The 13,346-nt window shown below is 39.8% G+C and overlaps 1 protein-coding gene across 1 annotated transcript; it reads left to right on the top strand.

The window, feature by feature from the left end:
* The first annotated feature begins 536 nt into the window (after positions 1-536).
* On the top strand, positions 537-3,760 carry LOC100711275 (complement C1q-like protein 2). Its single transcript, XM_025903380.1, is given in 3 exon segments — positions 537-1,275; positions 1,278-1,615; positions 2,198-3,760. Coding segments are annotated over 3 exon segments (777 nt in total). The 5' UTR covers positions 537-1,016; the 3' UTR covers positions 2,378-3,760.
* The last annotated feature ends 9,586 nt before the right edge of the window (positions 3,761-13,346 follow it).

Below are 13,346 nucleotides of genomic sequence, written 5' to 3'. Positions count from 1 at the left end.
TGTCATGTCATATGTAAAACTTCTTAGCTTTTAAAGAAAACAAGAAGTGAAGTGAAGTAACAAATACAGCACACCCCTGTGTACTGTAGCTGAGGTAGCAGTGTAATATAAAGATAAAGTAGTGGAGATAACGCGATGTTACTTTCGTAAAAACAGGAGAGTACTGTACAGAAACACTCTGTTAAAAGTCGAAGTAATGCATTTCATTTTCCCAAGGTAATATTCAGTGTGTACGGACCTCATTCTGGTAGAGAAGACACTAATTTAACTAAGTGAATTACTGCTCGGTGGCTCATTAACATGAATTATTTACTGATTAGAATCAGTTCAGGTTTATCTATCATATAAATGGCGTCAAATCAGTACAACTGTGGCCTCCTGGTGCTTTGACCCTACTGTACCTGCTGTATTCGACATTTAGTGTAATGCATCTGCAAAGTTAAAAGTAACGCTCCAGCAAATATTTATTTCGACCACTGAAAGTAATCACCTCTGAACTTTACTTAAGTACAATTACACACCACGTGACCTTCAGTCAGTTGTGCGCCTTAACTTCTTGATGCGTCTTAACTGCGCAGTGCAGCCTCGTGGTTTTCACTGGCATCGCTAAGCATCGTTTCCATCGCTCAGTTTTCTTCTGTAATCTCGATATTACTCGTTCATCGGTCAGTAGAATAGAGTTTTAATTTGAAAGCCACATTCTCTGTCTTCCGGTCTCATCCTTTCTAACCCTTACAGCTGGAGGCATCTGTCCACCCAGCCGGCCAGCCAAGACGCGCACCCTCTCTCCGGTTACATCCGCTGCCCATAGGCTAGAAGACGCCAATTAGAAAAGCAGGAGCGAGTTACGCGCACTTACTGAACTTCACCTGTTTTGGTTTTTCTCTTCTTGAACCCCCCCTCTGTCCTCTGTCACGATTCCTCCCCAGAGCCGCTCCTCGGGTTTTTTATCTTCCATTGGTCCCCGAACGGCGCGGAGGAAGTGGTCCGTGGTGTTTCTGGTGACCGCCGTCGCAATGGTTTTGTTAGTTCTCGCCATCGCTGTCCCATTACTGCTGATCCGCACCTCTAAAACCACTGCTCATTACTATGAGATGATGGGCACCTGCCGGATGGTTTGCGACCCGTACAGTCCCAAACCGGGAGGCGCCACGGCCATGGAGGTGATCCAGAACCTGAACGGGGCGGCTCCGCTGCCGCCGATGGCGCAAGGGAGCCGCGGGGAGCCAGGGCGCCCGGGTAAACCGGGACCCAGGGGCCCACCGGGCGAACCGGGACCCCTGGTCCCAGGGGCCCACCGGGAGAGCGCGGCGACGTAAAACTATCCTTCCCTGCGCTGACCGGAGCTGCGGGGGGTGACAACGGCGAGACAGAGGGGGCGAACGCCACTGCGAGCGGTTTCAGGATCGCTTTCTACGTCGGTCTGAAAAATCCGCACGAAGGATATGAGGTGTTAAAGTTTGACGACGTGATTACAAACTTGGGGAACCACTACGATCCGAGCACCGGGAAGTTCACCTGCCATGTGTCCGGGATCTATTTCTTCACTTATCATGTGCTGATGCGGGGAGGAGACGGGACGAGCATGTGGGCCGACCTGTGCAAGAACGGGCAGGTAGGAGGGTAGCTTCAGACGGGAAAAGCGGGAGCACTAACAGTTTTTAAAATAAATTCATAACTATTTAAGTTTATGTAGATATACATAAAAATGGCTTTTTTTACTCGTGCCGAAATACATATTTTACGCACCAAAAGCGCACACGGTTGCACAGGACTCCAAACGAATTGTGGAAGCAAATATATCTTTATTGTTTTTAGCATAACACCAGCGGTATTTCTAGTTCTCTCCAAGCCTGTCTGTGCGCTCGGTTTGACGGTAGCGCTCATGCGTAAATCCCATTTAGATGAGACAGCTTCAGTTGGATGTGGGGTCAGACAGGAGGGCTGACATCATTAGTTCAGAGTTCAGTTCAGGCTTAGGGCCAAATTTTGCTCTATTCTATTTTCCTCCACGTTTTTTTTTTTTTTTAACCTGACGTCCCCTTAACCTCACACTTGGTAGCTTAAAGTTGGAATCTATCCATTTTACGCACCACTGCTGCTTCCCTTTGCCTCTCAGGTATATGTGAACTTTTCTGCTTAGTCCTATTTCAGTGTTCGTTACAGGAACTCTTTCTCTCTCTTTCTCTTTAACCAGGTTCGAGCCAGTGCCATAGCTCAGGATGCAGACCAGAACTATGACTACGCCAGCAACAGTGCCGTGCTGCATTTGGACTCTGGTGACGAGGTCTACGTCAAGCTCGACGGCGGCAAAGCTCATGGAGGAAATAATAACAAATACAGCACGTTCTCTGGTTTTATCTTATACCCCGACTAATCACGCTGCAGCACATCCTTGGACACTCACTGAATATAGTTTACAGTAAAGAATATGATCAACTCGGTTTCTGTTCTTTTGAATAGGTGCAACATTAGCGGCTTTATCTGCAACTTGTTGTTCTGTTACTTCAGTCAAAGATCCTTTTTGTATATTTATTTGAACTTAAGTTCAACTGGAGGTTGCTGTCATTAGTGCGTGTGTGATACCTTAGTGTGAAGAAACAAATGCTCCAGGTAATTTAGAGCATCCCTGGGAGAAAATATTACCTGAGCTCCTTTCTGAAATTCTGTGGAGGCAACAGGTCTGAAGACGTAAAGCTAACAACTGGATGCTTACAGGCTGAGAGGGTCTTCTGAAGCCACTTGTGTGTTAAAAGTATGCAGTATTTCGAAGACAATATGAAGAAATCAAGATGTAAACTGAATGTCAGATAAGCAGTTTTCAGAGTATAAATTAGCCAGTAATGTTTGCCCTTGTGGCCTGTCAATAGCAGCAGTGAAAACATTCATGGCAAAATCAATCCATTCAGTGAGTTCTGACCTTTCAGGGAGCTGGAGGTGGAAAAGAAGGACGCTGTTGTAGTTTTATTGTACTGTCCAGCTTTATTTAACTTCCTCTAGTAGATTATGAGCAAAACTCAAAAATCATAGTTTGTGGAAAGTTAAAGGGGATATCTCATGTTCATTTCCAGTTCCATATTTTAGTCTTGCATTCAAGTAGAGTAGATTTGCATGAGTCACAGTTAAAACCAATTCTTATTTATCAAATATTTGGCCTTAATGCAGCCTCTCAGTTCATCCTCTGTTTGAAAAAACTCACTTTACCTACTTTCCGACTTCCCTTAAGACACCTTTCTTCTGGTTTGTGTGCCTGTGATAGTCATATTAGGAACATCCTTTCTGTAGGATATCATACAAAGGAATAGAGCAAACTGGCAGAAACAAAGCATTTAGAGCAATCTGAAGTCCAAAGTCTAAATTTTGGCTCACTTGAACAAGTTTAGCATAGGTTCATGTTACACTTACAACAAAAAAATTATTTTATTGACTGAGCTTCTCCACTAGCTAGCTACAGCTATCAGTTAGCACGCTCAGACGTTTATAAATATACTTTCCCCAAATTCATTCAAATTCTCTGCTGAATAAAATTATGCATAACCACAAGGGAATATTACGTCCATAATAGGCAAAGGGCCCAGATGAAATATAAAGATTTTTTGACTGAGTTGTGCTAACACATCCCTGGCTAGCTAGCATAACTGTAGCTAGCCCAGCAGGTAAAACAGTTTACCCATACCTCTGTTCATGTAGGTCTAAGGGCTTGTGAGTAGTTTCTACAAGTTTCTAAAGCTACAAAAACGGTTCCACCAAACCAGGTTCTTGGGATCATACTGACACACTGTTATTTCCTTCTGTCCTTATTTCTTTTCCCCCGTTGCTAACAATCAAGCACCACCAGTATGCATGGGTAATTGGAGCAGCAACTTAAAAGTAAGGTGTATATTTTTTTCATATCCATCTTTAAACAATAATAAGGCATCAATATCCATGACAAAACTTTTTTTTTTCTTGGTGTATTAAACCATCGCGTTAACATTGGCCTTCAAATGTGGTTTCAGTGTAAGTGATGGAGGGAATAAATACAAAGTATAAAGCAAAACGTCATGTTCAGGAGTCGTATACCTGTTTGTGCTTTAATTTTTCATTCAAGAGTAGCACAGAAAGACGTCAGAGAGACAGAAGAATGAAGTGTGGCACTAAAAGAGTGCAAATTTTGGAGGAGATGTTGTAATTGTGTGGCTATGGAAAGCTGCCACGGATGTATCCAATAATGTTTAGCTGGGACAGGAGGAAATTTTAAAGTCATTTCTTTATTCATAAGAGCATTGTTTTAAGATGATCTTGAAAAAAAAAAATTCATTCTTAAAATCAGACTGCAGTACATTAAACTCTTCAGTCAGTGGAAACTGACAGAGCTTAAAGACATGGAAGACATTCACTGTAACAAGGAAATCTGTGGTGCTTTGAGTAGTGTCCAGAGTTTAACAAAGTAACCAATCACCACACGTGAAAGATACACATGGATGTCTCACGTCCTTACTGAATCTGTTCTGTTCTCCTCTCATTTACATCAATAAATACTGTTTGACAAAAAGTTTGGTTTGTCTGAGTATCTGTGACCGAGCAAATCCTGGTGAGGACAAGCACATTTTAAAATGCAGATGCAGAAGGGTGAGAGGAGAATGTAAATCTAAGGAGGATGCAGATGGAATATGTGTTGAGTTGTTTCACGGCAAACGTAGGTGGAACTGTCATCTGTCTTCTCCTAACGACTTTTGGCGTTTCCGGTTCAATTTTTCACCACAGCTCTGAAATTTTTCTGCATACGTTTTGTTCCACACTGGTCTCTAAAACCGCCGCCTGCCTGAATGCATTGCATTGCACTGTAGCCTATAAAGCAGCCTCTCTACAATATGTCCCTCGGGTTCCAGGTGCCTCTCTAAATGTCCTTTGCTCTGCTGTGGCTTGGAGACATTTTTAGTCAGTGAGCTTGGACACAGGAACTCTGCTCTCTGGCGTTTTCTACTGCAAACCACTGAAGCTGTAATTATTCAGAAAGGTTACAGTGAGTTCTTTGCATTTTACCACATTAGTCATATTTTGTTTTCTCTTTTGGTAAGCTGAAATGATCAATAATTCTTATTTTCATATTCAGAATATATTTGAATAAATAATATCAGTCATGAACTTGGACACAGATATTGGGACTGGCATTTTTAAATTTGTTTTTGACATTTTCTTAACTATCTATCGAAATTAGAATCATGGGCCTGATCATCTATCGTGTTGTTTGACATTCACAGACTATATAATGACCAGATGACATGTACCCTCGCTACATTTGAAAATATCTTTTTGCAGAAGAGATTTTCTCTGTATAATACTGAGCAAAAAATGATCACTTCTGTAGCTTACATGCTTTTATTTTGAAGGGCACAAACCTGGTATTGTGGTTATAAAATACTGCAGGAATGAGTCTTAAATCCCAGAAATTAAATAGTATTTTGCATTTCTGGTTTCCTCTTCTCAATCTAATGTCAGTAAACTATGATGTATTTCAGACTACGAAAGTTGTTGGTGACATTCAACATTATCGTGTCAAACCAGCCCAGCTTTAAGCTTTGAAAAAGTGGCAACCTTACTGGATGAAAAATGAAGCCATGATGGAAGTGCCAATGTCTACAGCCTGGTACAAAGAAAAAAAAGCAAACAAAATAAACGACAGTGGTGTTCCATCTAGGGCGACATGCTGAGCAGTCCTTGCCCTGTGAAATTAGTGAAAACATACCAAACTGAAAGTGATCTTTTCACTTGCATGTCAAATTGTGTCATATCGCATCAAATGTCTCCTATCGCCTGTTTGCATCCAGCTCTTAAATTGCTACCTTTCGGAATCACAAATAGTTGTTGTCTGTGGAAGCGAGCTTTACTACGAGCCATTGAAATCTTTAGTTTTTTCCATTTTATTTGCAGATTCACATCGTGGATAAACCTGATGGAAGACTGACAGGGGACAGGACACGACAAGGTTCTATTTTCACACTTCATTGTTTTTCTGTTTGATGGTATATTTTTTCTCAGCTCATTAAAAAGTGCTTTTGTTTTTTGTTTTTTGGTCGACATGTGGTTGTCACAGGTAAGTCACTACAAAAATATGATTTTAAAGAATATGTTACATTACTGATTTAGCAGGATATAAAATATTTGATAGCTCAGTCTTAAATATCTGCAGCAGTCATTTTGATCTATATAACATTGAGAACATTTTTCTCGGAGGGGGTTATCTTTTTAGTAGCGTTTTTGTGCGTGCGTGTCATTCTGTCTGCAAAAACAATAGTTCGAAAAGTTTTGAATGAAACGAAAGTTTCTGATAAAACTTTGCAGGGGTGCTGAGGGAGGTCATGTTAAAAATACATTGAAATTTGGTTTACATCCACCAAGATCTTAAAGGTCAACTTAATGATTTATTGGCTAAAAATCGACAAAACGCTTATAAATTAGAAATTACAAGTGTGGTATGTGTTGGCAGCATATAGAAAGTACCATATAAAGATTTAAAATGTCATGCCACATTTGACCTCTGACCTCTCCTTCAAGGTCAATAGAGTGATCTGAAGATCAAATATAGCTGTATGAAATGATATATAGAGCTCTTTATTAAAGTTATGTTTTTTTACATTCCATTGTTTGTATTTTCAGCATATATACATATAGCAAATTATATATGAGGATTCTAAATATCATTTTACTTTGTACCTCTGACCTCTGTAAGTTTAAATAAAATGTCTTTTATCTTTAAAAGTATGCTTAAAATTCTACTGCCTTTGTTTGTATTTAGAAAGGACATATAGGAAATGATGCTGATATATGAGGACTGTAAATAATACGATACTTAAACTATGAGTTCACTTTTACATTTCACATCTGCCTTTCTTTCAATCCAAAATTTGTTATTTCTTTAAAGAAAGTATTATCAGAAGAAAGAGCTGCCAACATAATTTGAAAAATACTCTAGTATTATATAAGGTCAAGTTATTCACGGTCAGTTTATAAAAAACTGTTTTTTTTTATGTACATATAGTACACATGTAACCTTCATTTAATTTTTTGGAATATTTGTTTATATTTTTTGTAACAAAGTTAGTTTGTAACGTTTTTGTAACAAACTATTTCTCAAACTACTTTTTTGTTATAAACTAACATTGTACCAAAAAAATGTAAACAAATGTTTAAAAAAATTAAATGAATGTTACATGTGTACTATATGTACATAAAAAACAAATAATAATAATAATAATTAATACAAAATTTATTGAATTTAAAATGATGTAAAGTGTATTAAAGTCAGAAATGAACAAAATCACTAAATATGGATTCTGCTGAGGCCAAAACCAGTGGCTGTGTCCATCTTTTATATACAGTCTATGTTTAAAATTCAACCATAAGCTTCATAATCTTAACCCAAACTAAGTGTTTTAACTGTGAGTGGCAAAAATCACTGGAAAGTTCTCCTTTATTCAAATGCACACTGTTTCACACTCAGAAGTGGAATGTTCACTTAAACTAAAAGAAATTATTTTATAAACTGCCATAAGACTAAACATTTGAGATTAGCTGATTCATAACCTAACATTAGCGTTTATTTCTTAAGCTTCAGATCTATATCTACATCTGCACTGCTTTAGTTTGTAGACATTATTTTTCTGAACAGAACGTTAAAGCATCAAAAATTTTATTTTCTACTTTTATTTTCTGCAATAATCCACAAACATTATGGAAAAACCCAACTGATGTTCAGCCAAGGGAACTGGGGCAATGCTAATTTCCAACTTGACCTCCAAAGAAACACCCCTGCAGAAGCCTGTTGAGAGATGGGCAAATCTCCATATTGGTTACTTGTATAAACTATGGTAAGCATGAATAACCGCCTTTAAGACTTCATGAAGACGTCAGTTACATTCTCAGATCTAAATCTTGGTGGAAGCTGGTGGTTTCATTTTTGATCAGTTTGTCCTGAGATGTGCAAATGCTTAGCCAGATCCAAACATTGCTGTAAACATCTATTAAGATGATGGCTGTTTTGTGTGTATTTTCCATTTTTCCCCCCCTTCGACTCCATCCCCTTCAGGGACACCAGCTGTTTACACACCACTCCTGTCACTTTAAATGGAAATCATGGGAAACAAATATTAGCATGTCTGGTTAGATAAACCTCTATTAAGGTGTTGGCTTGTTTTCCTGCACTCTAAAAAAAACAGCTCTATCCTCCTCGGAGGTGATGTTTTAGAAACCGCTCAAAGAAAAGAGCATGTGAAAGCAGAAACAACAGTATGGTTTAGGCTTATTAATAAAATCTCTTAGATTTGATCAAAATGCGTGACATAGGAGTATTTGTTTGAGATGATCGCTGCTCAGAGAGGTTTAGAGACATTAACTGGAGCGATGATGTCACCACTAGGGCTCTTTTAAACTGCTTAAAGATCAAAGCGTGATGGCCTCGGAGAGGCTTGCAGCCCCCACTGCAGACACATTTAGGATGAAAAGTGGAGCTGCTGACACCAACTGAGACATCAACAGTGTCACTAACTGCCTGACGGATGCCCCCCCACACACAGAAACGCACACACACACACACACACACACACACAAATAAATTATATATATATATATATATATATAACAACACGATAGATGATCAGGTTGCTGCTTCCCCCTACTCTGCCTGACAGTGAGGGATTTCTGACTGACAGGTGGAGTAGTGAAATTCTCTGATGGATGAGATAAGTGGGGCAAGGCCTCACACACACACTGTGTTCGGGGGAATTCAGCCTGACAGGCAGCTGAGCAACAGGCATCACTGAAGTAATGATAGCGTGTGTCGCCAGGCGACCGAGCTGTGTGTTTTTAGTGTTGCCACCTTTATTAACTAAGATCAGTTTAATTGACTTTTGAATCTGACAATAGAGCCTGCAGTGCAAAACACATAGCAGCCTGCTACCCGAACGCATGTCGCCGGGAACAAAAAGCAGTCTCCTTTCAGCTGATTTCGTCTGATTGCCGAACCCGGCGTGAAATATTGCGGCAGACAAGCTCTCTGTGCAGGCAGCCAATCACTGGGACATTTTTAAAACCTTTCCTCATTCGTTCGCTCCACTGCTTCTCTCCCTACAATGATTGATCCATGTTCATGCCTGAGATGCAAATGGCAGCGTGGCATGAGTGAAATATAAAGACGGGGACATCTAAAGAGACCCCCCAGAGAGGGATGACGCTGAGAGTTTTCACTCTGATTGACACTTTAAAACCTTCTGCTTATCTTCTTCTTTTGTTTATCGCATAAGTCTTACTCAGGATGGTGTGCTTGCAATCCGCACAGCTGGGAAAGATGACGAGCCTCACTGGAAAAGCAAACAAAGGAGGTTAAAGTGAAGAGTCGTCACATTAAAGATGGAACTGTGGAGTCAGTGCAGAGCACACAGGGAAAAAATGAAAGAAGATTTTGCCTTGTGGATTAAATTTTACTTCATCATTTGTTCAAACAATGCTCTGAACCTGGATGAAGAGTTCTGGAGAGAAAAAAAGCCAAGGATTGTAATCTTTAAACTTTTTTAATTAAATGGGGTTTCTGTAGAATTAGCAAGTTTAAAACCCTCTAAAATGAACTTAAACTATCAACAAAAAGTGAAGGAAAAAAAATCAATGGCAGTGGAAGTTATACCAGGAAGTCGGGTGTTACCGATTTGTTGCTTTCTTTTACAGAGGAGCCACAGTATCCAGAAAGAAATCTACTCTAAAGACATTTTTCATCCAGCGCTGTGTAATTCATTATCGTAAAATTTAGTGTTACGAAGAAATGATCAAACAAAAGAGGATCCAAAATGTGATCAAAGCTATTTTGAGTTAAATTTTGACAGAAGCTATTTGGGTCTACTAAAAACATTAAATAAAACATTAAATGCAGTGTTGATGATGTCATTTCCAGCATCTACATGAATGTTAAAATCACACACTATAATAATTGTTATCAGAACTGTGCTCTAAGTCAGATAAAAAGTCTCAGATATTGAATAGAAACTCTAAATAAGTGCCAGCTTTTTGTGTTTTCCCGTTAAGGTGTACGAGGCTCAGAGTCAGAGTTTCAAATGAATTCAAACTCTGTCTGGGTCTTTGGTTGATTGATAATCCAGAGTGAAAGATTGCTGCCACTCCTCCTGAGCCTGTGCTTCGGGGATTCTGACAGTTAATACGACTCAGGGGTGTGATTCATTTAAACTAAAGTATTCATCCTGCTGCAGCCAGGTTTCTGAGAGGCAATATAAATCAATATTTTGATCAATTATTAAATCATATACTGACAGGGACTTAGAGGTGAGCGACCTAAAGGTTAATAGTCCACATTTAATTGTTGTGCTGCTGTGCAGTTGAAACAGTTACATTTGTCTTTCTTTGTGATTTTTTTCTGGTTATTTTTAGTTGGTTTGGCCGCAGACACGATTACTGGGCAGTTGGGGTACCAAGACATTAAACACATGGAGAACATCTTGTTTAAGAAGTTCAGACTGTTGATGTTGGAAATCATGATCTCTGGCATTTTGCTGGCTAATTGCAAAAGTTGAGCACCAGGAAAGCAAAAGGTTTTTGCCATCTTTGTCCTGCTATTCCAAAAGATGGAGTCTGATGGGATCCACTGTGACTCAAACTGAAAGTAGTGAGTCCAATGTAGCCTGCAGTCTGAACATCAGAACATCATTACAACATCATTTCAAACATACAAAGATGATATCAGTACCAGTATATGTATAGTCTCCTCTAATAACTTGATAAATGTCACAGTGTGCGGAAGCAGACTGTTGCTATGTCCCAACTCAGGGGCCGCATTCTTCGGAGGCAGCATTTGAAGTCCGATTACGTCACAGCCAGGCGACGAAGACTGTCCCAATTTGAAGGCTGCTCCAAATGCGGTCGACAAATGTGTCCTTCATTTCCCCGAATTTGAAGGGACGGGTCGGGTGTATCCTGCATGGCCCAACCTATCCCAGAATTCATAGCGCAGCCCAGCCAATTCCAGTTTCCAACAATGGCGGCAGCTACTTGTAATATTACTCTTATTACCCTTTTCAATACTTGATTAATTAAATTATTATTTATAATATTTTTATAATAATATAAAAACATTTTTCAAACGTGGCAATGGCGGAGTTTGAAATATTATTCTTTCTGGGTCACAAATAAACTTTTAAGATATTTTCAGGCTAGAATGTAGCTGTGTAAACGTCAAATATCTGCTCGGTTTATCAAGACATCACATATGTGCAAAAGGGCTCCGACGTTTTTGGAGACGTCTGTTACCAATAGCTCGATAGCTATCCGGGGGTTCAAGGCTCACTAGAGCCGGCGAACTCCCGGCACATCATTTTCAAACCCCCTGCGGTCTTTCGCTACTCAGGTTAAACATGGTATATGAGTCACTCGGATAACTTAAAAATGTTATTGTTTGGCTTTTTTCAGTGTTTTATTTGTTCCTGAGTAAATCGGTTTGGCTGAGATTAAAGTTATAGTTTTCACACAGCTGAATAAACATCAAACAGAAAACTGATTAAACCGAAGTGTGAGATGGTCGAGAATTTACGCCAGTGTCCTGTTATATTTTAGATAGCAAGTAGCAGACGGCTGAGTTTATTAAACTCCACTGAGACAGCTGGTGACGCAAATCTGAAGGCTAGACCAGCGGTCCCCAACCCCCGGGCCACGGACCGGTAGTAGTCTGTGAGTCGTTTGGTGCCGGGCCACGAGAGTTGAGGCTCGGGTGTGAAATTTATGGTTTTCAGGGTTTGTATCATTAACTCTGTCTTTTCCCGTGTTACCATAAACATCAAATTATATTAAAAATCCAAATGCTGGGTCAAATGACCCAGGATCGTGACAATAAATTAGTTATCCCAAAAAGTTAAGTCCTCAATTCTAGAAACTGGTTGGTGAGTAAAACCTGTATATACTCACTAAAACTGTTTATTTCCTGACTGCTTGGTGAGTGGGTAAAATTGGTCACAAAGAGGTGCTGCACCTCTTATTGCTTTGTATGCAGATTGGCACGGTCACCTGTAGTTTGCATGGAGGATGCCAACTTGTCTGCAACCACTTGTTGTACTGAGCTGTAGTGAAACTTGAGAGAGTGGAACACAAAACTGGAAACGGAGACTGTTCACCTTCAAAGTAAAAGTTGTGCCTTACTGCTGAAACCAATATGTTTCAAAATATTGTAACTTTTACTTTGAAAACAAATATTTTCTGTTTCCAGTTTGCATCACACTCAGTTTCACAAGCACTTCATGAGTAGTTGTTGACTGTTTGCTGACAAGATGCAAGCAACTTCCTGCAACCGCTTGTTGCAACCAGGAGAGTCTAGGCTTAGGCAACTGGGACTTTAGCAGTTGATTACACAGCAACTTCTAGCAACCACTCAGGGAATGCTCATTTTTCTCTGACTACATGTGGTTGCCAACCGGTTTCTAGGCCAGTGTGAGAGAGCCAAACGTCTAGTCCATTGGTATTTATATCATGCTAGTTTTTTACTTGTACTGAACACTCAAGATACTTTTTACACATGTATGCAGCGGTTTATTTGTCACTTGAAGAAGACAAAGACAAACTTTGATGATCATGTCATTGGGGGAAATTTGAGGTTCAATTTCTTGCCCAAAGACACTTCAACAAGCAGAGCAGAAGAGCCAAGTATCAAACTCCCAACCTGTATGGCTTCATAGGTTCTGCTTAGGCAGTCAGGCAGCGAATAGTGCCAGGAGTGCCAGCAGATGTGGCTGAAACAGTAATACTGTACCTTGTTATATTCAGCGTCGAAGAAACCTATGAGTGAATCCAGACTTCTATGGGAGACTTCTGCACGGTCAAACGTGTATGATATGAGACAGTTAATGGGCTTTATCATGAGAGTTCTGTTCTATATGCTACTTTAAATTTATTACATTAAAACATTCAGATTATATTACAGCTAAATTTTATCTGCATCATCATCACATATGAGGCACGGCTATACATTTAACAATCCAACAATGTATAAATGAGATGGAGTGAGTCCAAACTAACACCACAACACAGAGATACAGATTTAGCTCCAGTGGAATTTATGCTCAGGATTACAGCTCATATGCTGGATAATGATTCGGCCAAATGGTGACTCACTTCATCTGTCAGCGTGCACTCCGAAAATCTACTCTACAGTTTAATCGGCCAAATGAGGGGAAGCAGAAGGAAAGAGAAAGCAAGGGAAAGACAAAGCCATGAGCGGGTAAAAAATAAGAGTGAGGATTTTTCTGTCATGGAACTTCTTCTTTTTTTTATAGAGCATAAAGGCAAATAAATAAAACATCTGCAGCCCTCCAGGGGGT

The sequence above is a fragment of the Oreochromis niloticus genome, linkage group LG23 (genome assembly GCF_001858045.2).
Source record: "Oreochromis niloticus isolate F11D_XX linkage group LG23, O_niloticus_UMD_NMBU, whole genome shotgun sequence".
In the NCBI taxonomy this organism is placed as follows: Eukaryota; Metazoa; Chordata; class Actinopteri; order Cichliformes; family Cichlidae; genus Oreochromis; species Oreochromis niloticus.
The sequence above is the reverse complement of the archived record's forward strand: the minus strand, read 5'-3'. Positions and strand labels throughout refer to the sequence as shown.